Source organism: Haemorhous mexicanus, chromosome 13, assembly GCF_027477595.1.
Source record: "Haemorhous mexicanus isolate bHaeMex1 chromosome 13, bHaeMex1.pri, whole genome shotgun sequence".
NCBI lineage: Eukaryota > Metazoa > Chordata > Aves > Passeriformes > Fringillidae > Haemorhous > Haemorhous mexicanus.
The window spans coordinates 2,147,185-2,171,490 of record NC_082353.1 but is presented as its reverse complement, the minus strand read 5'-3'; the positions used below and the strand labels follow the sequence as shown (position 1 = coordinate 2,171,490).

Here is a 24,306-nt window from a genome sequence, read left to right as displayed (position 1 = left end):
TGCAATACAGCAAATCTGATATATGCAGTAGATTTGTTGCTTCAGATTTAATGCCATTGGGAAAAAGAACCTGATTTGCTTTTATGCAGTATACCCAGGCTTGTGGTTTCCAAAGGCTTTGGTGCTGAAGTGTCAGAAGTTTGACTGTAGAGTGTAAGTAAGCATTGCATGGAGACATTTTTCTGCAGATAATCTGAGTCATGGTTACAAAAGGAAAATTAAAATTTCGAATTTAGCTATTTAAAACCTTGAATGTAAACAACTGCCTTTGTTGTATATTTCACACAGTATCAAAAGTACTTTTTGGTAGGAAGAAACCTCTTATTCAATGCCTGTGTCCTTGTACATTCATCTTTCATTTTGGTGAGAATTTTACTTCATGTGTGTAATTTTTTTAATCAAGATGCTAGATAACCAAGAATCTGCTGATGTTGATACTCAAGAACATTCTTTTACTCGTACAATTGATGAAGAAGCAGAAATGGAGGAGCAGGCAGAACGTGACAGGGAGGAAGGACACCCAGAACAAGAAGATGAAGAGGAGGAAAGAGAACATGAAGTTATGACAGCTGGTAGTAAGTACTGATTATGTGTGTAAATAATGCCATGTCCTTTGGAAGGACAGTGTCTTCTTCACTCTGTGGAGTTCTAATCATATCAGTGAAGGAAGTATTTGGTTTTACCTTTGCCTTTCCAAAGAGGATCTGAATCTTTAATTTTAAAGTGATTAAATCAAGAGAACTTTAGTTCTTTGGATATACTCTTTAGAAGAATCTGACCCTTAAGACTACAGCAGAATTAAGGAAAGTGTAGGCTAAGAATTTTGATAGGATCTTCACTGTACTGCCCAAAGCTAATAGAAGCCTGAAACTGTTCCAGTGTCAAATTGGAGATATTCTGGTGTCTGCAATATGGGTTTACAGAAGCACTATTTTATATACATCTACTAAAAAGCAAACATAAAATAATCTCTTTCTCTTTGATGCTAGTGAAACATGAGATGGGTTGTAGTAAGATACTGAAGGAGTTTTGGTGTTCTGTCAAAGTGCATTGTCCTTCATTTTAAAATTAGCATTGTATAAATGCTTCATTTAACTTGTTTGTATGACTTCTTTTATGTCACTGTATTAGCATTGTATTCTTTTACTGTTAGAAAAATAGTAGTTGTTCTTTATAGTGGGGCAGTTCTTGGCCCAAGATGTAGATGAATATTTTATTCTCTGTGGCTTTGTCTAGAAGCTAAGACTTTCTTTTTGTGTTGCATATTACAGAAATATTTCAATGTTTCCTGTCAGCCCGTGAAGTAGCTCGCAGTCGGGATCGAGATAGGATGAGCACGGGGGCGGGGACTAGAGTTGATGATCCACCTGCTCAGTCCCAGCAGGAGCGAAGGATCAGCACTGATCTGACAGAAGGGCAGGATGTGTACACTGCTGCCTGCAACTCTGTGATCCACAGATGTGCCTTGCTGATCTTGGGCGTGAGCCCTGCCATTGAGGAGCTGCAGAAGCGAAGGGAGGATGGGCAGCTGCAGCAGCCTCCCTCTGCTGCTCCAGAGGGCATCGGGCTCATGACCAGGTGGGCTTTGCTGACTGTTACACCATGGTTAACTCTTCTCTACTCCCTTTAGAATTGATTATACAACCCCCGTTTTCCTCTGAGAATTATTGCAGTTTTATTCAGAAGAAAATTACTGCTGAGAGCAGTGTTATGCTTCAGTTGAAAAGAGTGATTTTTCTCAATTTTTCTTGGCCATGCTAACTAAACCTGAAGAGTTTTATTCTGGGTGTACCCTATTTAAGTTTCAAAGTTAGGCTTAGTAGTAAGTAGTCCAGATCATCAGGTGTACAGACAGCATGAGGTACTTTGAACAATTGTTCATTTTTCATGTGATTTTTTTGTGTTTGGATTTTTTTTCACCATATTTGTGGGTTTTTGAACCATACCAATGTCCTATATAGTAGTGTTAAAAAAACCCCAACTTGTGTATGTTTAAAACAAAAGATTCAAAGCCTATTATGACAAAAAGTGTTGATCATGATTGATTTTTTTACAGACATTCCTATCATAGACATGGATAAGAGTTGTTGTTAGGTGGTATTTTAAATTAAGATAGTGATGGGAAAGATATTAAGATATTGAGGAGGAAAATTATATATATTCAGTACCCTTTTATTCTTTTTGCCTCTTTTTGGAAATCTAGTCCCTAAAGCATGGGTGGCTGCCTCTGTCATTGTGAAAGGGGCTTTCATCTCCAGCATATGAACTTTAGGATGCATTTTTTTGGGTGGGTTTTTAATAAGTTCAGTGCTTTTTCACCCACTTACTTTGTCTCTGTTTCTTGTCCTCTCAGTTCAGTGTTTTTGTTTACTCTGTGTAATACTTATGGAGGCTCTAGAGCAATCACTCATTTGAGGTTGACATTTGTTCACTTGACCAGTAAGGCTGTTAAGTAACAGAATTTACTAATACCCTTTGTTAATATAATTGAAGCCATCAGACCACTCTTTTCCTCTCTAATGTGGTCTTGTGATGTTCTGTGATAGTTCCTCCCAAATAAAACTGTGACACCTGCTAAATTTGGCTATCTTACCTTCATGTAATATCAGCTTTTTTTTTCTCTGTGTGTGTGCACATGAATGTGTGTGCACCTTAAGCAGGAGTGAAAGTCTTACAGCAGAAAGTCGCTCAATCCATGCAAACTCAAGCTACAGGCTGATGAAGTCAAGAAGTGAATCTGATTTGTCTCAGCCAGAATCAGATGAGGAAGGTTATTCACTGGTAAGTAAACCAGCATGATGTATTTATAGATTGTCAATAGAGTGTTTGGATGGGAAGTACATCTGAAAAATTTGTTTAGCTCTGTGTTTCGGTACCTTAATTCATCATTGTTAAGAGGAAGCACTAACGGTAAAAAAATGTGAAAAAATTATAGCTCTGTCAGCTGTCTCACTTTTATGGTGAGGGATGAAATGTAAATACTCTAATATTATGCACCACATATGATCACCTGAGGAAATGAGGCTTTTATTATTCTTTTAATTTAGAGTGGAAGACGAAATGTTGATTTGGATTTGGCAGCATCACACAGGAAGAGGGGTAAGTTCTCTTGTTTACCTTGTGAATACTAACCTGGTAAATGTTAGGAGTGTCTTAAGTTAAACTATGTTTGCAATTGCATACAGTTTATAGTTACATAGCAGGTGTTAAAACTGAGCATTTAAAAATAGCATTTAAAAGAATTGTTACCCACTCTGTGTTGTGTGAACTTCTGTTGCTTTGTGGCTTGATTATAGTATTTCCTTAGTTATTACCTTTCATTCTGGTTTCTGCAATTGTAATGCTCTTTTGAAACAAGTGAGGTTTTCTGTTAATTGAGTCAGAAATGTGCATTCTGTTTTCACTCATGTGACTTCAGGAATAAAATTTGTGAGAGAAGTTTATGTGGACTGTTCCATTCTTGTGCTAACAATGAGCTTTTGCCATAAAATGTGCTTGAACCTGGAGAGCTTGTATTCAGAAGACACTGCTTTACTTTACATCCTTTGAACACCAGCACACCTACAGAACCAAGCGGCCATGTTTTCTGTTGCTCTTTGTTACTGCTTCATACTGGGTAATCTCAGTGAGCTCCCTGATATAAGGTGGTGGAGGGACTAAAAAGTCCCACTGCCATCTGGATGATGCAAAATCTGTCTGAGACTCACAACGCAGGTCTGCTGTATCTGTAAAAAGCATGGGACTATGCAAACAGGAATTAGGTTGAGTTTTGATATTTCTCAATAACAGAAGCCTCAATACTGTTGGGTAAAGTAAGAATTCTGGTTTAAAAGAAGGCTTAATCATTGAGCTGAATACTCAGAGGTTTCATGCCTTAGAAAGTCTTCTGGAATTGCAAGGGATGCTATCAGTGGCAGCACTCATTAGATTTCAATATTTAACGTGGAAAGTGATGCCTTGTCCATGCATAATCAGTTGAAACAGTTGAGCAAATAAAGAAATGCACTAGAGCTGCTTTTACTGTGACAGCAGATGTATCATGGCATTCTCAGGGTTAGAAAATCTATCAGAAGGCCTCTGTCAACCCCTGATCTGCAGGACATTCTTTGAAGTTGGCATTTTTAGCTTTGCCATTACTCTGACACAGAACTCTGTACTTGATATCCTCTGTGTCCTAAGAGTAACCTAGGAAATAATCTTGGATTAGGTCTCAGGTACAATATGTCTCATGAATTATGGTTCCTGAACCTGGAACCACTGACTTAGGCCAGGGTTACTTTAGTCACAGGCCTCGGGAAGGGAGGAATAGTGCAAGAGTAGACTTCATCAAAACTTTTATTACAGCAAGAAGGTTCTCTACTGAGAGAGGGTCTGAGAACTGAGAAGAAATGGGTAAATACAGTGAATCTGTCCAGAACCTAAAGATGCTCAGATAGCTCATTTGCAAACTGCACACTCTCACAACATGTACAGATGCCACTGTTTTGGTACTGGAAGACTTCCTTGGGAGTTAGCACCCAATAATGCAAGCTTGTCTGCTTGTGCTGGGTGATACATACGCCAGTTTTGGTTGATAACCAATGCCAGAGTCAGAGAATGCAGGGTGCACCTGTAGGAAAACATTCCTTGTACATCTGCCAAGGTCAGGAAAAGATCTACAAATATTTGTGTGATAAATGGATGGGCTGTTCAGCTCAGTGCTTTTTATGGTCTTTTGTTTCTTGTGACATGTCTGTTTTGTGAATCCTAGTTAACTCCTAGAACTGAAGCATGTCCCAGTGTTTGGTGAGGGTGTAACTTGCAGCTTTTTTGGATTGTCCACCCCTTGTCATGTGGCCAGTACAGTGCAGTGGCAGCTGTGGTGAATCACCTTCAGTTTTATCTTTATTCTTGCGGTCTGCTGTGACTAATAAAGGAGATAATACTGTGAGTTCCTATGGTCTTTTCAATGAGTATGGAAGGAAAAGCATTCTCTTTTAACTTCATTAACATCATAGCCACTCAGTCCAATCTTTATTCTGATTACCTTCTTAATTTATTCTGTCTATTCAGAAAGAGAACTGGGCTATTCCTGCTTCAGCCTGAGGATCCTTTGAGTATCTTGTTCCCTGCTATTATTCAGTTATTTCTTTATTAGTAAACTTTTCCTTCCATACATACAGAAAAACTCTTTTTGAGTCATTTTGCAGTAAGGGGTAATGAGCAGCACATTGCTTTTTCCCCCTTGTATCTAAGCCCTTTGTTTTTTCTGTTGCTTAGATTAATTTTTTCAGTTCTGCAGATCCAGAGAGTGTGCCTGCAGATGTTGTACGTGTTGTGTGCAGAGCCTGTGGGGTGCTGTACACCACGTTATGTACACAGCAGTAAGGAAAGCACAGCCAGCAGGGCTGTCACAAACAGCTGCAGATCAGTGAGAGTCCTCCACTCTTGGCTTTTCATCATCTACAACTTAGTGAATTTCAGTGTACTTCTGTGTACTGCTGTGCCTTCCTAACACAGCTGAGCTACTCCAAAAAAAGCAGTACTTAACTGAAATCCAAATGGAATTGAAATATTTTAGTGTACCTGTAATTATCAATTCTGCCTTTGAAAATTGACAAATTATGCTTAAGGAAGGGACTTGAACCTACAAGCCAACATGCATACACATGAGTGCATACAGCTGTGCTATAGGGGATTATTTCTTTTTTCCTTAAAGGTGGAGAATTCAGAAAGACTGTTATCCAGGCTGTATTCATGCCAAACAAGAGTAAATATTTTTTCCACATGCCTTGCTGCTTGGTATATTGTATTGATTGAGATGAGACTGATTGTTTAAGTCAGAATAATGTGAGGCAGAGATTTTATGAGTATGTTACAGTCTGTTTCAAATGTGTGCTTTTGTCTTCTGCTTCTTGTGTGGTGTAGTGTATTTACTCCTTTTTGGCCAGTTGAGCCCCAGAAAAAAGAAGAGCTTCAAGCAAGTAACTGATGGCATGTTTATTTTTTTGTCTCTATAGCTTCCCTACATAGCTTCCTTTGTTCTATAAAGTGTGCATTGCAGCTGTGCCACATTCATTTAGAAAACTCATTATTACAAGCTGGCTTATCAGGACAAGTAAAGTTCTTGTTTTACTGTAAGCTTCAGGTTTATTCATCTGTGCAGCTTTGTTCATGTGATTGTGCAGGCTTCTGGAAGCGCTGTACTGCAATCAATTCTGTGTGATTGATGTTACACAGAATCAAGCTGAGCTCCAATGTAGTCACACATTTGATTCTTCTGCTGATATGTGGTATGTTCAAGAGGGAAGAATTTACTCTGTGCTCTAGTGGTTAAGCATTTTTAGTTCTGAAGTGTTCTCCTTTGATTTCTGACATATTTGTGTTTAAACTCTCTCCTTTCATTTACAACTTCTGTTGTTCTACATTTAATCTGTAACTCGTAATCATTGCAGTTTTCTCCAAATTAGAAATATTTTTACATTGGTCTGAAACATTCTTGCATTTTGTACTAAACCAATTAGCTAAGATGTCATAGTTTCTTGAAATATGAAATAATTTAGGGTTTTATTAATACATGGTTGGGTTTCTTACAAGGTTTGTTGCCTATCAAAACTAAATTTTCTTCTGATATTCTGTAAACCTGTTAAAGAGTTCCTTTAGCTAATGATTTAAGCCACTGGAATTGGCTTTTGTTTCTTTCCAAATGCTTTGATTCTGTGCTGTGGCATAGTGCAGTGTGGGGCAGGTGGAAGGGAGGAAGCTCAAGTCACTGTGGGGTGCTTTGAGCTCTCCTGCTGTACAAAGGCTTGGAGGGCTTATGGAGCTTTTGGAAAGAGCTGTTGCTCTGTAGGCAATGCTTTGTGGACTAGGAGATGGTTAAGCTGTGCTTCCTCTGAGTAATATGAGGCTGCATTTATCCTCTCCCCTGGGCTCTGGTCACCATGCACTTGCCAGGAAACCGCTTCCTACATGAAACCGAACATTTTAGCACCTGTTTATTCTGTTCTGTCTTATTTATCTTATGCTTCTCACCGGCCACCTCCCCATGTAATTTAGATTTTAAAGGAAAGCTTTAAAGCAACTATTCTAACAATTGATGTTAAAATTAGAGTAAAGGTGATCTTTACTCTATTTTATTTTTTTTTAATATTATTGCCAGGTATGAATTGTAAAATTGAGTAACAGAGTTTCTTTAAATTTTTTCATAGTAAAGGTGATAAAATAGGTTGGTCTCTGTAAACCATGTAGTCTTACTGTGTTATGGAAAGCAGCAGAGATTAGGAAATTAGATTGCACTTTGAAAAGAAGGGTTTGAACCTGATCTCTGCATTATCCAAAATAAACTTGAGTCTGTATGACCTCAGTACTGTGATGGCTCTTCCTGAAGCCATAGCAGACTGCTTAGTAAGGAATACTGTGGAAATGCACGTTAACACTATTTACTGAAAACAGAATGGGATGTCAAGAGGTTTTCATAATTCGTAGCCCTGACAATTAAATTTTTGGCAACCAAGTGAAGGTAACCTGGTTGACAAAAGAGAAGCAAAATTCCACAGTATTTTGAATTTGTAAATTGCATGAAGGTGCAAATTGTGACCTGCAGGTGCTGCTGACTCTTCGGCAGAGTAACAACATTTTGCCTTTACTTCAGGAAAAATGTTATATAGGTTGCTAGGAAAGTTAGCCCAAGTTGAAAACCGCTGTGCCTGTCTTTGCTTGTTCCTCTGAGCAGCTGCTGTAGGGGGGCAGTGTTTAAAGGAGGCCCTGTAATTTGGATCTGGGCTGTTAACCATTGGAACTCAGATTTGCTATTGAAAGCAAGCTTTGGACAGATGAATTCCTATGACTTTCTGTGACTTTTCCCTGAAAATGGCTATGTTTAATAATGTTTGAAGCTGATAGCCTGCAGAAAGTTGTTTAAAATGGAAGTAATACAGATTTCTACGAGTACTGTGAGTAGGTTGTGATTCTCCAAATTACAACTTACTGTACACAAGGTAGATAAATAGTTAAACATTTTTTGTACATTATGTGAATAATCCAAACTAAAATTTCAAAGCAAGTAAACACAGTTGAGGTTTCCACAGAGGTCTCCAGATGCTGTCTCTCTGTACCGATGGGAAGTTCTTCTGAGCAGGGTGTGCCCTCTTGTAATACTTCTCATGGCTCCAAGTGGCCAAGCAGCATTTACAGGAGGAGGAAAATACTGACTGATGCCTATCAATTGACTCCTAATGGCTTGAGTGGCATGGCACTCATTTGTGCCAGGGAGAGAGTTCTAGCAAAACTCTCTTGGAGAGTGGATCAAACCTATGGTAATAAATTCCAGTGCTGCAGAATGATGACTGATGCTCGTTTGAAGAAGTCCATTTATTAGTGGTAGTAAATTTTCAGGTAATGACATGCTGATGATAGGAAATACTTGAAAATAGACTTGTGAAACTGCCAGATGGCAGAGATCTAACATTTATTCTAGATAATGTTTTAATACACATGTATCTAACCTTGATTCAAAGTTCTCTTTAGTCTAAAAAATTTCTGTTCTTTTCTGCAGTCATGAATTCTGAAAATATTTCATTCAAAATAACATTGGGCTTTTTCAAAACAATGAAATACAGTGGCTTGATTAAAATCCACTCTTGCTTTATGTTTAAATCTCAAAGTAAATATCCAAGTGCAGAAGTTATTTTGTTAGAAAATCTTTTCTTTACAGTTATGTCACGTAGCTGCAAAGCATTTTTTATTTAGTGTTCCAGCTTTAAGCTGAGCCGTTTGAGTGGCTTCTTTTTGTTTTTTTTTCACATGGCAGCTTGTTACAATAGTGCTGAACATTTAAAAGAAATGCAGCCTTTTCTTTAGGGAAATTGCTGTAAATTTAAATCAAGTGTTTTGCTCTAAGTTGCTTAATGCATGGTCTAAATAACATGAATATTCATTTTCCACCTATGTCAGTAGCAGCAGCTCAGTCTTTATGTACTGCCAGAATGTGCTGCCTGAATTGGAGTTGATGAGACTTCCTTGTGTGTATCTTTAGGAGCAATACACGGTCAAATGGAATCTCTGAGTGACTCGTGGGTTCGACTGAAACACAGCAGAGATTGGTTATACACATCCTCCTACTCATTTGTTGAGTCCGATTTTGATCTCTCAAGATCCCTTGGAGTTCATACTTTGATTGAAAACGCTGTCAGTTTTGTAAGTGGAGATGTGGGAAACTCCCCAGGATTTAAGGAACCAGAGGAAAGTATGTCCACCAGTCCACAAGCATCAATAATTGCAATGGAGCAGCAGCAGCTGAGGGCTGAGGTAAATTTCAGTTTAACAGCTCTTCTTATTCTTCATACCTTATGCTCATTATTGTAATTTTTTTTGAAAGTGTCCACATTTTATCTATTAAAGTATTTTTTCCTTCTTTTCTATTAAATATCTTAATTGGAATTGGGAACATTATGTAAACAAACTGAAACAAAACTGAAAGTGTTCCCATTTTAAAAAAATATACGTGAAGGAGAAAACAGTGACCTCATTCATCTTTGCTTACAGTTCAGTATAATCAGCTTTCCATTTCTAAGGGTACTGGCTACTTCCTTAATAGTGTCTTTTGCCTGTATTTTTAGCTTCGTCTGGAAGCACTTCATCAGATTTTGGTGCTTCTGTCAGGAATGGAGGAAAAAGGCTGTGTGCCATTAATGGGAAGCCGCCAAGTACCAGGATTTCAGTCTTCTTCCCTGCTTACTTCTGTTAGACTCCAGTTTCTTGCTGGCTGCTTTGGTCTGGGCACTGTAGGACATGCAGGGGCCAAAGGAGAGAGTGTAAGATTGCACCACTACCAGGTGTGTACTTCAGCAGTTTCTGCTTGCTGTTTCAATAACCCAGTGATAAAGAGGTCTCAGTTTTTATAATGTTTATTTGTTCGTTTGTCCCAGGATGGTATCAGAGCAGCCAAGAGGAGTATTCAAATTGAAATCCAGGTGGCTGTGCACAAAATTTACCAGCAATTATCTGCTACTTTAGAAAGAGCTCTGCAAGCTAATAAGCATCACATAGGTAAGTGAAAAGCAGATTTGTAAACCAGATGTTCTCTAATGTACAGTAGAACAGCTTCTATGTTTTCTGAGGCAGACTTTGATATTAGTGACCAGAATTCACTGAATTACCTCTCTGACTTCTTTTCCTAAAAGAGACAGATGCCTTGGTTGGTAGAACCCAGTGGCTATTCTTACCTGGGTCTTTTTGGTGTTTCACTTTGAGAAACAATGTGAAAGAAGTACAAAATGAAGTATTTCACCCAGTTATCTTTGAGAGGAGATTCTGGTTTGAGATTTAGCCTCAGAACATTAAATCACAAGCTAGATCTGCATGCTACTCTTTCTTGGATAATTTTGACACAGAGTTACATTGAGTTAAAGAAGAGTGCAGTGGTTCATCAGAAAGACTACCTCAAAGCATCTGACACAACTCACTTTTTCTTTGAAAATTTAATTAATCAAATTGTATTTTAAAAATAATCTGCTGATCTTCTGTCTTTGTATTCTTACTCTGAAAATTTTATTAATTAAAACCAACTTAATTTTAATCTTAGAAGCACAACAGCGTCTTCTGTTGGTGACAGTCTTTGCTCTCAGCGTTCACTATCAGCCTGTTGATGTCTCCTTGGCCATTTCCACGGGGCTGTTAAATGTGCTGTCCCAGCTGTGTGGCACAGACACCATGTTAGGACAGCCCCTGCAGCTGCTGCCCAAAACTGGGATTTCTCAGCTCAGCACAGCTTTGAAAGTAGCCAGCACGAGACTGCTGCAGATACTGGCTATCACCACAGGGTGAGTGTCCCTTGCTTTTGGGAGCCTTCATCACTGAGCTTATCAGCACCCTTGAAAAATGGTGTGTGAGCTTTCATTAGAACAGTAGATGTTGCTCAGAAATACATAAGTGAAGGGGCCGGAGGGGAAGAGTAGTCACGTAATTCATAGGAAAGATACATGTAAGACTAACAAATATTTTTCAGTTGGGAGTGTTTGAACTTGAATAGTCACAACTTTGTGGTCTGTAAACACTGTATTCTAGTAACCCCCATGTTGCTACTTGAGCTTTGTGTGGAGGTGTGTTCAGTTGATGTGATAAGACTTTCTGTGGCTATGTAAAAGTCATCTGTGTAAAAGCAGCCTGATAAATGTGAGAGTTTCTCAGAGCAGGACATAGTGCTTCTTTCCAGAGTATGGAAGAATTTTCTGAGGAATAGTGCTAGACCGTGGTACAACATGCAAAGTCCTAGCAATACTTAAATATTTATTCTTACTCAGTAAAGAAAACAGAAGTGGAGAAAGTGTTTTCTAGTTGAAGTGAGAGTATTTTTGATGTTCAGTACATGCATCTTCCTTTCAGTCTTTGTACAACACGTTGCATTTACCTGCCAAATCTGTTGTGTAAAAAAGCCCAATAATCCTACACCAAAAAAATCCCCCAAACCCATAGAAACCTGTGTACCCCGTGTATAGCAATTGTAGTGGAATTACATTTAATGAATAGAGTTGTTCCTTTTTACCCTAGAAGGTACTGAAAACTTATCCTTTGACTCCAAAGATTAGACTGTTTTCATTTGTATTAAAAGTAGGGTTAAAATAATAAAAATAATTTAAGCCTGTAATGGAGGATGGGAAAAAGTAACCTTCTGCAATTCCTGTTCCTTAGATCAGCTCTTAAGTACTCTTAATTTTCTTATTGTGTGTGTACAGAACCTATGCAGATAAACTGAGCCCAAAGGTGGTACAGTCCTTGCTGGATTTATTATGCAGCCAACTGAAGAACTTGCTGTCACAAGCTGGTGTGATGCTGATGGCTTCTTTTGGAGAAGGGGAAGGTGAGGAAGGTGAAGTGGAATCCAAAAAAGCAGATTCAAATGGGGATAATGAGAAGAGAGACTTCAGAGGTAATTATCTTACATAATGTCTGTAACAATTCTAAAATGCCAGGAAACATAATAGAAGAAAGCACTGAATGCTGAGGTTCTCATCCACTTTATTGTGTATTGGTTTTTAGTGGGTCATTTTTAATTCTGTAAATTAGATTAAAGTCATCAAATGATTGTGTGCTCAGTTCAGATTTACGCAGAATTGATGCACAAAACTGCAGGGATAGGAGCAGGCCGAGAAGAAGGATTACTTCATTGGGCTTGGAATTAGGAAGAGAATATAGTTTTCATTTAAAAATGAGTTGGTGGTCATAGTGTTTTTTATAAATATGGTCATAGGAATTTAATTATCTAAATTAATAAATACATCTTTATTCAGGAAATTATTGTATTTGCTTTGTATTATGCAGTTTTGCAGTCCAAGTGGATGGCAAGAAGGTGACACTACTGTGTCGTATGGGAAAATCCACAACAAAAGATTTTCTGAAGTCCTGGTATCTTCACATAGCTTACAATCCCTTAATGAGCATTTTGAATTTTGGTGGAAATTGCTTTTGAAGAATTTTTAATTGTAGCTTGGTTTTAAGTGTATATATGTTTTTGTTTGTGCTTTTAACTGTCTTCACTTTAAAATAATGCAATGTCCAATGAATTAGTAAGATAATTAATCAGGAATTAGAATATGGGGTCTTTCCACAGTGGTCTCCCTCCCTTACCTTGGCCCACAAAAGTTTAATGTTATTTTCTCTCCATGTCTTGCCAAGGAGCAGGAGTGAGAGCACAGCTTGATGGGCACCAGCTAGCTAAGGTTAACAGCCAGCCGCCGTGTAATAACTGATGATTGTGCTTTTACCTGCAAAACAGGTTGTTCCTGGTAACCAGGACTGCCAGTCAAGTTGTAATATTAAGGCTGTAAAACTTTTGCTTTAACTTCCTAGCTGCCCTCCGAAAGCAACATGCAGCAGAATTGCACCTGGGAGACTTTCTTGTTTTCCTGCGTAGAGTTGTGTCTTCAAAAGCAATTCAGTCCAAGATGGCATCTCCAAAGTGGACAGAAGTCCTTCTTAACATTGCTTCCCAGAAGTGTTGCTCAGGTATCATCATGTCAAAATGTGCTCCATGGTTACTTTGCATTTCTGTAGTGCAGTTCCAAAAACTGAGCCCTGTTAGAACATGTATGACATAGTGAGTTCCTAGGGAACAGTTCAAACCAACTGCAGTATAGGTGTACTCTGGGGCGCTGGGGGCATAGAACCAGGGGCAGGCTTGAAGCTGAAGTAATGTTAAGATTATTGACATGTTGTTCCATCTTCAGGAGTTCCCTTGGTTGGCAATTTGAGGACTAGACTGCTTGCACTTCATGTACTAGAAGCTGTGTTACCTGCATGTGAATCTGGCGTTGAAGATGATCAGATGGCTCAGGTCTTTATATTTTGTTACCAACTTTCACGTTTCCTCAAAAATCTCTTAAGCCGCTAAATGTTTCATAGGTTTCAAAATCCCAATCAAGCAAGGCTCAGTGTAGTTACTTGTTAATCTAAGAACACTAAATATTTTGATGTTTATACCTACAAAGCAAAGTAAAACAGTATAATGTTGCGGTTGTCCTCGTGTTGGCATTAAAATGATCTGAATTGTATCCCAATGCCCCAGGTTGTTGAACGATTGTTCTCACTTCTGTCTGACTGCATGTGGGAGAGTCCGATAGCCCAGGCCAAACATGCAATTCAAATAAAGGAGAAAGAACAAGAAATGAAGCTCCAGGTAACAGTGCCTGTACTTTGTCTTGTGACTGAATGCAGCTGAATTACATTTACCACAAATACTTTGTTCTATTTCTCGTAGAAGCAAGGAGAGTCTGAGGATGAAGATGAGAATCTTCCCATCCAGGAAGTGTCCTTTGATCCTGAGAAAGCTCAGTGCTGCATAGTGGAGAACGGGCAGATTCTAACTCATGGAAGTGGAGGCAAAGGATATGGCTTAGCTTCCACTGGAGTTACTTCTGGGTGTTACCAGTGGAAGGTAGGTTGCATAAATATGTATTTCTTACCTTCTCTCTCATTGTTTTGGAAATGTGCTATGTTTTATTAACAGCAACTGCCTGTGTTTTTCACTTAGGACATGATTCTTGAGTAAATGGCAGTGTTACATGTATGGTTGGACTCAGTAATTGTAAGGATATTCTCCAACCTGAGTCATTCTGTGATTTTTCAGTGCCAAGGGAAGAGTTTGTGTCTGCTTTTGAGTGGTGGGATTTGAGTATTTCAGCATGCAGATTGGAGACTGTGAACATGTGTTATGTGTTATTAGAGGTAATGGTAGTTGCCCCTAAGGTCCGTAGTCAGCGTGCATGTGCAGTTTTGCAAAACTTACATACTGAATTATGTAGATTTAGGATTTTTTTTGTAGGAAAACATTTCGCAAAGCATGTTGTTTTCCTGCAAAAAGACGCATCAGCCTGGCTGACAAGAACAGTGTTAAATACATCCTTTGGAGGGATTTTTAAAATGGTTTTAGCATATAAGCTAACTGTTTTTCTCATTAAAATCTTCTGTGAAAAACACACAGTTAAAAGTAGACATACATATGTGTAAGGAAGATTTTCATTGCTTTGTTGTGGTAAAGTGTATATTCCGGATGTTTTTCCCTGTGTGTTTGTTTTGCCTGCTAGTTCTACATCGTGAAGGAGAACAGAGGCAATGAAGGCACTTGTGTGGGAGTGTCTCGCTGGCCTGTGCATGACTTCAACCATCGCACTACCTCAGATATGTGGCTCTACAGAGCCTACAGTGGCAACCTGTATCACAATGGAGAGCAGACTTTGACTCTGTCAAGCTTTACCCAAGGAGATTTCATTACATGTGTGTTAGATATGGAAGCAAGAACTATTTCCTTCGGTAAAAATGGAGAGGTATTTAACATAATTAGTTTTGTGGTGGGTTTTCTTGCAAAGGTAATATGGCATGGATAAGAATGAGAGTTAAAACATTTGGCAGTTCCAGTACTTAGAAGATTTATAATACAAACATAACTTTCTCATGTTTCATAGTTTTGCTTGTTAGGGTGTTCTAAGATTGAAGGGTTTTTCTTTGCTTCTTCCCTAGGAGCCAAAACTAGCTTTTGAAGATGTGGATGCAGCTGAGTTATACCCTTGTGTTATGTTCTATAGCAGTAACCCAGGGGAGAAGGTAACTGAAATGTTCATCTGTGGAGGTGTACTGGTTTAGGCTGATATAAAGTCAGTATTCATCAGAGCAGCCTGCATGGTGCTGCTTTGCATTTCTGACCAAAGCAGTGTTGCTAATACAGTGTGTTTCAATTATTGTAATCTATTGTTAATTTAAAATGTATTTTTACTATTTAGAATAGATTTAAAGGCTTCATGTTCTACACAAAACATTCTATTCCCCAGAAACCAAGGAAAGCGTAGTATTAGGATTTCTAGATAGTCTTGTGTGAGAAACCATACTTAGTTTCAGCATCCTCGAGTCTGGAGGGTGGAGGTTTTGCTCACTGTTAAGGTGGATTTCCTAGGGATTCTGAGGGAAAAAAAAGACAGTGCTAGTCATTATTTCTATTCAGCAGGCCACTCCAGTATTTATAAGAAGAGCTTATTGAGGTATGTCGGGAAGATAATTTGTGAACTGTTCTCTTTAAACAGGTGAAGATCTGTGATATGCAGATGCGTGGGACACCAAGAGATTTGCTGCCTGGTGATCCCATCTGCAGTCCTGTTGCTGCAGTGCTGGCAGAAGCCACGATCCAGCTCATTCGAATACTGCATCGCACAGACCGCTGGACACACTGCATCAATAAAAAAATGATGGAAAGGCTGAATAAAATCAAAACATGTCTTAAGGAAGCAGGTCAAAAACTGAAGAAAAGTCGCTCTGTTCAAAGCCGAGAAGAGAACGAGGTGAGAGAGGAGAAAGAAAACAAAGAGGAGGAGAAAAGCAAGCACAGCCGCCATGGCCTGGCAGAGCTCTCAGAGCTGCAGCTGAAGATGCTCTGTGTGGACGTGTGGCCTGTCCTAGCAGTGATTGGTGGAGTCGATGCTGGGCTCAGAGTTGGAGGTCGATGTGTCCACAAGCAAACGGGCCGTCATGCCACGCTGCTGGGAGTGGTGAAGGAGGGCAGCACCTCTGCCAAGGTCCAGTGGGATGAAGCTGAGATTACGATCAGGTATGCCCATTTCCTACACTTTTTGCTATGTAATGGTAGTGGTTTGTGGTTGGAAATCCTCAGAAGAAACATATCCTTTATATTAGAGTCATGCTGATCAATTCAAGTGTAGACTTCAGTGGTATTGAAATTAATGCTGCCTTGAGGTAGTGTTCATTCATTCTCCCACCTGCCTTCGAGTGTTCAAGGCTGGAAGGAGATGCTCCTTTTCCCACCTGTCTTGCAGACAAGCCTTCAAAGGGAAAGCACCTGGAAGGAAGCTGAAATGAAGCTTCTCTCAGCTTCTCGGTGCTTTCACAAGAATTGCCTGTGTTTCTGTGTGGAAAAGATTTGATTAACTTAGTTTCTTGAACTCCTTCTGCCTATAGCTGAAGAAGTCTTCTGAAGAAATTGAGCAGTGACTTTTTATTTTTCTTTTCCCTGCCAGTTACAATTACATTCTGCAATAGCCGAGGTCACTAGGCTTTTCCTAGCTGTTGCAACATTATGTCTGTTTTGTCTTTGCAAAGGCTGTTGTCCCTTTGACTAAATATACTGAAGTGCAGTTGATTTAGTTCCAGGTATAAATTCTTTCAAGTATGCCCATCTGACAGTGTAGCCTAAAGTAAGAGTGCCCTTAAAATAATTCAAAGCTTTATTTGAGTAATGTGGAATAGCACTTGATCATAAGCAAGCTTTTGATAAAGCATTTAATTAGGTTCATTTTTCACCTTTTTAATTAAAACCAGGCCAAAGCTTGCTTTCATTTTTAGGTAGAAGTTTACATTGTAAGATGGGAAAATTTTTTGGGATAATAAAAGGAAGGTTTGAAAGTAATATATCTGCTGGAGGTATAGAAAATACAAGGCGTATGAAAATACAGGCTGGTGAATTTTTGTTCCTGCTTCAGGTGAAAATAAGTCAAATGTAACAGTCCTTAATAGTACCAGAAAATATCCCTGAATATAGATGGACAGGTAGATAAATGTGTCTGTTAGGTTTTCTGACCCGTGTTCACTAGGTGGTCTGTCCTGACACACCAGAGACAGAATTGTCCTGAGCTCTCAGGATTGTGCTCATGATGAATAGCTGAGGTCAATCAAAGCTTTACCTTAATGTTTAAAAGTTTTCTTTATAAGCTTAAGATTCAGGTATGATGATAATATTTACCTTCAGATAGTTTTTCTTAATTAAAGTCTGTTACATATTTCTGATAAGTAATATATCCAGAGCCTGTGTTAGCACAGAATGGATAGCTTCTGTGGGACTTCTGGGTTTCAGTGCTTGTTGTTGAAAACCCATGTATGCTTTGTTGCATTTGCTTTGAAACCATATCTCCCTGTTTTCTGATCATAACCTCATTTCTCTTGTTTGCATTTAATTTTTAGAATTGGTTTGTTTTATTAAATATATTCTACATCTTATTTGCCTACATTACTTCCTGAGCTTTCCTTCTGTCTCTCCCTCACTTGCTTTTTCCTGTGTCATTCTGATCTTTATTAAAGCTTCCCAACTTTTTGGTCGCCTAGTGATACTCCCTTGTATAATCTGGAGCCCTGTGAACCACTGCCTTTTGATGTTGCAAGATTTCGTGGGCTGACAGCTACTGTGTTACTGGATCTTACCTATCTGACTGGCATTCATGAAGATACGGGAAAGCAAAGCACCAAGAGACATGAGAAAAAACACAGACATGAATCTGAAGATAAAGGGGAAATGGACCAGAAAATGGAGGGTGACATTGGATCAGATACACGATTAGGCCAAAGTGCTGATGATAACAAAGGACATGGTGCTACAACCTCTAAGTCGGAAAATGAAATTGTTTCCTTTTCTTTAGAACCACCAACACTAGGTATGGAATCCCAGCACCAACCTGCTGAAGGAAGAAAAAAGAATCACGAGCACACCCCACGAAGTCATGATATAGTGCAGTCAGAAATCCGAGCTGTGCAGCTGTCTTACCTTTATCTTGGTGCTATGAAGTCTCTTAGTGTTCTTCTTAGTTGTAGTAAGTATGCTGAGCTGCTGTTAATCCCCAAAGTGCTGGCAGAGAACGGCCACAACTCTGACTGCGCGGGGTCGCCGGTGGTGCACGAGGACGTGGAGCTGCGTGCGGCGCTGCAGTTCCTGATGCGGCACATGGTGAAACGCGCGGTCATGCGCTCGCCCATCAAGAGAGCGCTGGGGCTGGCGGACCTGGAGCGGGCACAGGCCATGATCTACAAATTAGTGGTTCATGGGCTGCTGGAGGACCAGTTTGGGGGCAGATTTAAACAAGGTACGTTTTCAAAATGAGATTAAAATGAATAGTAACAATGATAATAAACATAGTCTTGTTGATTTGTAATGGTTATACTTTGGGGGAAACTTAATCAGACAGAGAAATTTTACAGAACTCCGTTTACTGTATTATAGATATAACACTGATTGTTTTGCCTTTTTCCAAATTCGTCATCTTAATAAAAAGTGAATGCATATCAATCAGAAATAAGAGTTTTTAATGTCTTTAATATTTCTAAAAATGATCAATGCTCTGTATACTTGTCAGAAGGATTCGCACTTCTTCTAAACCAGCAATAAAAACCCCTTTAAAATGCTACTTGCACAGCTGAGTTATAAATTGGGTTTATAGTTAATCAGCTGTACTTTTATCTAAGACCTCTACCCCTTTTGTCTGTTTTGAGAATACTCCAGGCTGATACAACCGTAAATCTGAATATCATAAACTTTTGCATAAGTAAATGGTTTGTTTGCTGTTTGCCTTGTATTGCTGTGAGAACAGCAAGAGCACCTGGACTGATTTCTTTACTCAAGTCCATGAGTTTGTGGCAGAATCTGCACACCCCTTTCTTTTTCTGGGATGAATTCTAAATAACAATAGTTATTTTTAAAGTTTAGCCATGGCTGCTACTGTTTTGATCTGCACAATTAATGTTGCTGTAACATCCTTATTTTTCTGTTGCAGAAGTGGAGCAACAAGTAGAAGAAGGTGATCAGTCTCAGCAAGCCCAAACACCAGTTACAACCAGCCCTTCTGCTTCTAGCACGACGTCTTTCATGAGCAGCTCTCTGGAGGATACCACCACTGCTACTACGCCAGTAACTGATACAGAAACAGTTCCAGCGTCAGAATCACCTGGTGTTATGCCTCTCAGTCTGCTGAGGTAAAAAATCCTTTTGGCATGTATGATTCTGTGGGTGTAGGGAACCAGTTGCATGGTTTAGGTAGAATATATGTCTTTAGCTGCCTAAGACCTTAAAAATGCTGCCAAGAACTGCTTCTGCAGAGGGACACAGTTTAAATGTTACTTTGCCTTGCAGGGCATGCATTTTTTATTAGAAAGCTGTTAAGCTTTTGCTGTACACTGTTTATAAATGTAATATCTGAATTCTTTAAGAAGGAGAAAAAGTTCTCCTTAAGTTGTTCTTCAGTTCTCATGTTTATTTGGTATAGTTTAAATTACAAATCTCTAAAATTCATTTTTAATGAACGTTTGGTTCTCAAACCAGAATAGATCTTGGTAGGTAACATCCTGCAAAGCTAAGATGTTCTTTCAGCTTACCCTGACATACTGAAAAGGAAGATAAGCTACTGAATTTGCAGTGTCTTAGGGTGACGTTAGGATGCTGTTATCTTCATTCGTGTGTGTAATTTATGCTGGATATTATGTTCTATGCTTTTAAGACTGACTCTGCAGAGTGAAAGTTTTGTTTTGGACCTCTTATCAGCTACTCGGTGGGACATGCAGATAGTACACTACATAGTGCTGCCTTTTTGCTTTTTGCCCTGCTTTTCACTCTGCTCTTGCTTCTGCTCTGCTTCTGCTTTGCTTCTGCTTGCTCTTGCTTCTTTCCTCTGCTCATTAGTTAATTTAGCTAAACAGTCCAAATTCCTTCCTGGACTGTTTCTCCTTTCCTGTTTGGACCTACTGACCTGCTCCGGGCTGGGACCTGGGAAACACCGAGAGAGAGTTTGCATTTTGTGGCTGCAGCAGCTGCCCCAGCGCCAGAGGGACTGATAACAGAGCAAACACCCCAGGAGAGACTTTCTGAATGTGTCATTTTTTTTCAGAGTGGTGAAAGAGCTGTGTCATCCAGTATTGTTCATTTTGTGTGTTGGGGGTGCTGTGCTTGTCAAATAAACAGGTTCTTTCCACTTCTCTCCGAGGAATTCTTCCCGAACCGGTTGGGGGGAGGGGCTGTGTCTGTTTGTTTTCTGGAGGGCCCCCTTTTTGGGGATTCTCTCCCAAATTTGCCCTAAACCAGGACAAAATTTGGCGCCCAACTTGAGGCTTGAGAGAGAGTGGAAAAACCCTGTTTTGAGTGCATTTTGGTTGCCATTACTCTGTGTCAGTATAAAGCAGTTAATAGCCATGCTTTTTGAATTCATAATGTCTATTGGGGTGAAGGCTTGCATGCATTTCTGGTCCCTAGGGTTTTTTGAGATCTTAATACCTCTATGGTCCCTTGGTTTATTTTCTTATCCAGAAATAGCTCTCGTATTGTCCCTAATATGTAGCTTTTACAGCAGAGGGGCAGTGACCAGAATAGCTGTCCTGCTGGGCTTGGTGGTAATGGCTTGTAAGAAATTTATAAACGTGCTGGGGTCTGCTCCAGGTGTGAATGGTTCATGGTTATGGTTATGCACTCAGTTTGTTAGAAGAGCAGGGGGTGAGGCTTTTCAGCCTTTGCTTTCCTTCTTCTCCTCTGAATCTGTCACATCACTATTGGAGAATGTTCAATTTCCCCTGAATGTTAAAGAGACCATCTTTCTGGTATTCAATCTGGTAGGCTTCCTCTACATAGTCTGTTGCTTCTCTAGAATGAGGGCTGAGATTTCTAGACGGGCTGATGAGACCCCTGACTCAGGAGTAGACCCAGGTGTGGAAAATCCTAAGTGGTGTGGGAAATGGGAGAATATGGGCCAAATTCTGAAGGAATTCTCTGACCCTGTAGTCTGGGATTTTCCCCATGAACAAATTCAGAACCCAGCTGAGGTGGGGAAATATCTGAAAGAGAAGTACCAGGATGACCCTAAGGAGAAAAAGATCATTGCAGTGAGCTAGGCCTTGGCATATGCTTATCACACATTGCTAGATACTGTCGGGCAGCAGACAGAGGCAGGGGGGCAGGGAGACAAAACAGCCGCTCTCCCGCTCACTCAGGCTGCAGCCAACACCCCAGGCTCAAAGCCAGCAGCCGAGCTAGATAGTGAGCCTAAGCCAGCAGCTAAACCAATGGCTGTTGCTACTAGCACCAGAAGTGGAAAATGCACAGGCAAGACCAATCGACCAGTGGATGATGATGATGATGATGATGATGCAGGAGAAGGACCCTCAGCGCCTCCTGACGTAAAATCAGAAGTCAAAGCAGCAGTTTCAAGATCAGAAGCCAATATAGAGTCCTTTTCCCAGAAGGACCTCCGTGGCCTAAGGAAGGATTACACCCGGCGACCTGATGAATCCATAATTAGTTGGTTAGTCTGTCTTTGGGATGCTGCAGGGGAGGCTACAATTCTGGACGGCACTGAAGCCAGGCATTTGGGATCCCTGTCACATGATCCTGTCATCTACCAGGGAATGATGAGGGGGGTTAATCCTCACAGCCTCTGGGCACGGGTCTTGGACAGTGTTGCACAAAGATACCTGTGTGCAGATGATCTTTATATGCAGCAGACACAGTGGAAGACCATAGAGCAAGGGATCCAATGCTTGAGGGAAATGGCAGTGGCAGAGATTATCTTCTCAGATGATGTAACAACTAGGAACCCAGACTTGGTACCATGCACGTCTGTGATGTGGCGGAAACTTGTACGACTCGGGCCACATGAATATGCTTCTGCCTTAGCCATAATGAAGCGGGATGAGAGGGATGAGACTGTGCTGGATATGGCAAAGAAGCTCTGAGCATATGCAGACGCTGTGCATGGCCCAACACATGCCAGGATCGCAGCAGTGGAAACACATCTGCAGAAGTTAGAGGATAAGATAGAGGAGAATCACAAGAAGCTCAGAGAGGAGATTAAAGAAGACCTTCTCCAAATCTCAGCAATACAGATCAGAGGTCCTAGTACCCAATACAGACATTCCCCAGATGGAGAGAGAAGGTACACCCCACGAGCTGAGCTGTGGTTCTTCCTGCGTGATTGTGGAGAAAACATGAGGAGATGGGATGGGAAATCTACTGCTGCTCTGGCACGACAGGTGCGTGAATTGAAGGAAGACAGGACTGAGAGAGGGAGTTCCACCAAAAGGAAAGCAGCTCCAGTTGCCCGTAGCCAAACTGCCAGATATGATGATGACATGTCCGATCCCCTTGAAAGAACACTCAAGACATATGCCCAGAGAAAGAAAGATGACCAGGCTTAGAGAGGCCCTGCCTCTAGCCAGGTAGAGGCTAAAGAAAATTGTTTTCTGGTCTGTGTAGATTCGTTAGCCTGGCACATCAGAACCACAAGAGTATAAATCTTTAGTTGATACTGGTGCACAATGTACATTAATCCCATCAAAACATGTGGGGACAGAGTCTGTTTCTATTGCCGATGTGACAGGGGGATCCCAGGATTTCACTTTGGTGGAAGCGGATGTGAGCCTGACGGGAAATGAGTGGAAGAAACAACCTATTGTGACTGGCCCGGAGGCCCCATGTATTTTGGGCATAGATTACCTCTGAAGTGGGTATTTCAAGGACCCAAAAGGACTCAGGTGGGCATTTGGGATAGCAGCTGTAGTGACAGAGGGCATCCAGCAATTGAACACCTTGCCTGGACTGTCCGAGAATCCATCTGCAGTAGGACTTCTGAAGGGAGAAGAGCAACAGGTGCCAATTGCCACTTCCACAGTGCATCGATGACAGTATAGAACCACTCGAGATGCTGTGATCCCCATCCATAAAATGATCCAAGAGCTGGAGAGCCAAGGGGTGGTCAACAAGACCCACTCACCCTTCAACAGCCCCATTTGGCCTGTGCGTAAATCTGAAGGAGAATGGAGATTGATGGTGGACTACTGGGCATTAAATGAAGTGACTCCACCACTGAGCGCTGCCATACCAGACATATTAGGGCTCCAGTATGAGCTGGAGTCCAAAGCAGCAAAGTGGTGGTCCACTATTGACATTGCCAATGCATTTTTCTCCATTCCTCTGGCAGCAGAATGCAGGTCTCAGTTTGCTTTCACCTGGAGGGGCATGCAGTACACCTGGAACCGACTGCCCCAGGGGTGGAAGCACAGTCCCACCATCTGCCATGGACTGATCCAGGCTGCACTGGAAAAGGGTGAGGCTCCAGAACACCTACAGTATATTGATGACATCATTGTGTGGGGGAACACAGCTGCGGAAGTATTTGAGAAAGAGAAGAAAATCATCCAAATCCTCCTGAGAGCTGGTTTCGCCATTAAAAAGAGCAAAGTAAAGGGACCAGCTCGTGAGATTTAGTTCCTAGGGGTGAAATGGCAAGATAGACGGCATCAGATTCCTGCTGATGTCATTAACAAGATCGCAGCTATGTCTCCACCAACCAATAAGAGGGAAGCACAAGCTTTCCTAGGTGCCATAGGCTTTTGGAGAATGCACATTCCCGAGTACAGTCAGATCATGAGCCCTCTTTACCTGGTCACCCGCAAGAAGAACAATTTCCACTGGGGGCCTGAGCAAGAACAAGCTTTTGCCCAAATCAAGCAAGAAATTGCTCATGCAGTAGCCCTTAGCCCAGTCAGGACAAGACCAGATGTGAAGAACATGCTTTACTCTGCAGCCGGGAACCATGGCTTGTCCTGGAGCCTTTGGCAGAAGGTGCCTGGGGAGACTCGGGGTCGGCCACTAGGATTTTGGAGTCGAAGCTACATAGGGTCCGAAACCAACTATACTCCAACCGAGGAAGAAATCTTGGCTGCCTATGAAGGAGTCCAAGCTGCCTCAGAGGTGATTGGCACGGAAGCACAACTCCTTCTGGCACCCCGACTGCCGGTGCTGGGGTGGATGTTCAAAGGCAAGGTTCCTTCCACTCACCATGCCACCAGTGCTACATAGAGCAAGTGGATTGCCCTTATCACTCAGCACACCCATATAGGTAAACTGAATCGCCCTGAGGTTTTGGAGGTAATTACAAATTGGCCCGAAGGTGAGAATTTCGGTGTCACAGATGAAGAACGAGAACCAGTGACACGGGCTGAAGAGGCTCCTCCATATAACCAACTGCCACCAGAGGAAACACGCTACACTCTTTTCACGGACGGTTCCTGTCGCATCGT

The 24,306-nt window shown here is 40.8% G+C and overlaps 1 protein-coding gene across 9 annotated transcripts in view; it reads left to right on the top strand.

The window, feature by feature from the left end:
• Nucleotides 1–24,306, top strand: part of HERC1 (HECT and RLD domain containing E3 ubiquitin protein ligase family member 1) — an 88,151-nt gene that overhangs the window by 32,358 nt on the left and 31,487 nt on the right. For 7 of the 9 annotated variants that reach the window (XM_059857846.1, XM_059857845.1, XM_059857848.1 and 4 more), the window contains exons 22-39: nt 404–575; nt 1,272–1,578; nt 2,661–2,781; nt 3,048–3,099; nt 9,017–9,288; nt 9,600–9,815; nt 9,909–10,029; nt 10,565–10,802; nt 11,715–11,908; nt 12,829–12,984; nt 13,206–13,312; nt 13,544–13,654; nt 13,736–13,912; nt 14,562–14,801; nt 14,995–15,078; nt 15,552–16,072; nt 17,557–18,332; nt 19,020–19,218. In XM_059857846.1, coding sequence (XP_059713829.1) covers nt 404–575; nt 1,272–1,578; nt 2,661–2,781; nt 3,048–3,099; nt 9,017–9,288; nt 9,600–9,815; nt 9,909–10,029; nt 10,565–10,802; nt 11,715–11,908; nt 12,829–12,984; nt 13,206–13,312; nt 13,544–13,654; nt 13,736–13,912; nt 14,562–14,801; nt 14,995–15,078; nt 15,552–16,072; nt 17,557–18,332; nt 19,020–19,218 — 4,064 coding nt within the window. The remainder of the gene's footprint in view (nt 1–403; nt 576–1,271; nt 1,579–2,660; nt 2,782–3,047; nt 3,100–9,016; nt 9,289–9,599; nt 9,816–9,908; nt 10,030–10,564; nt 10,803–11,714; nt 11,909–12,828; nt 12,985–13,205; nt 13,313–13,543; nt 13,655–13,735; nt 13,913–14,561; nt 14,802–14,994; nt 15,079–15,551; nt 16,073–17,556; nt 18,333–19,019; nt 19,219–24,306) is intronic. The other 2 variants (XM_059857844.1, XM_059857847.1) reach the window with 2 other exon arrangements.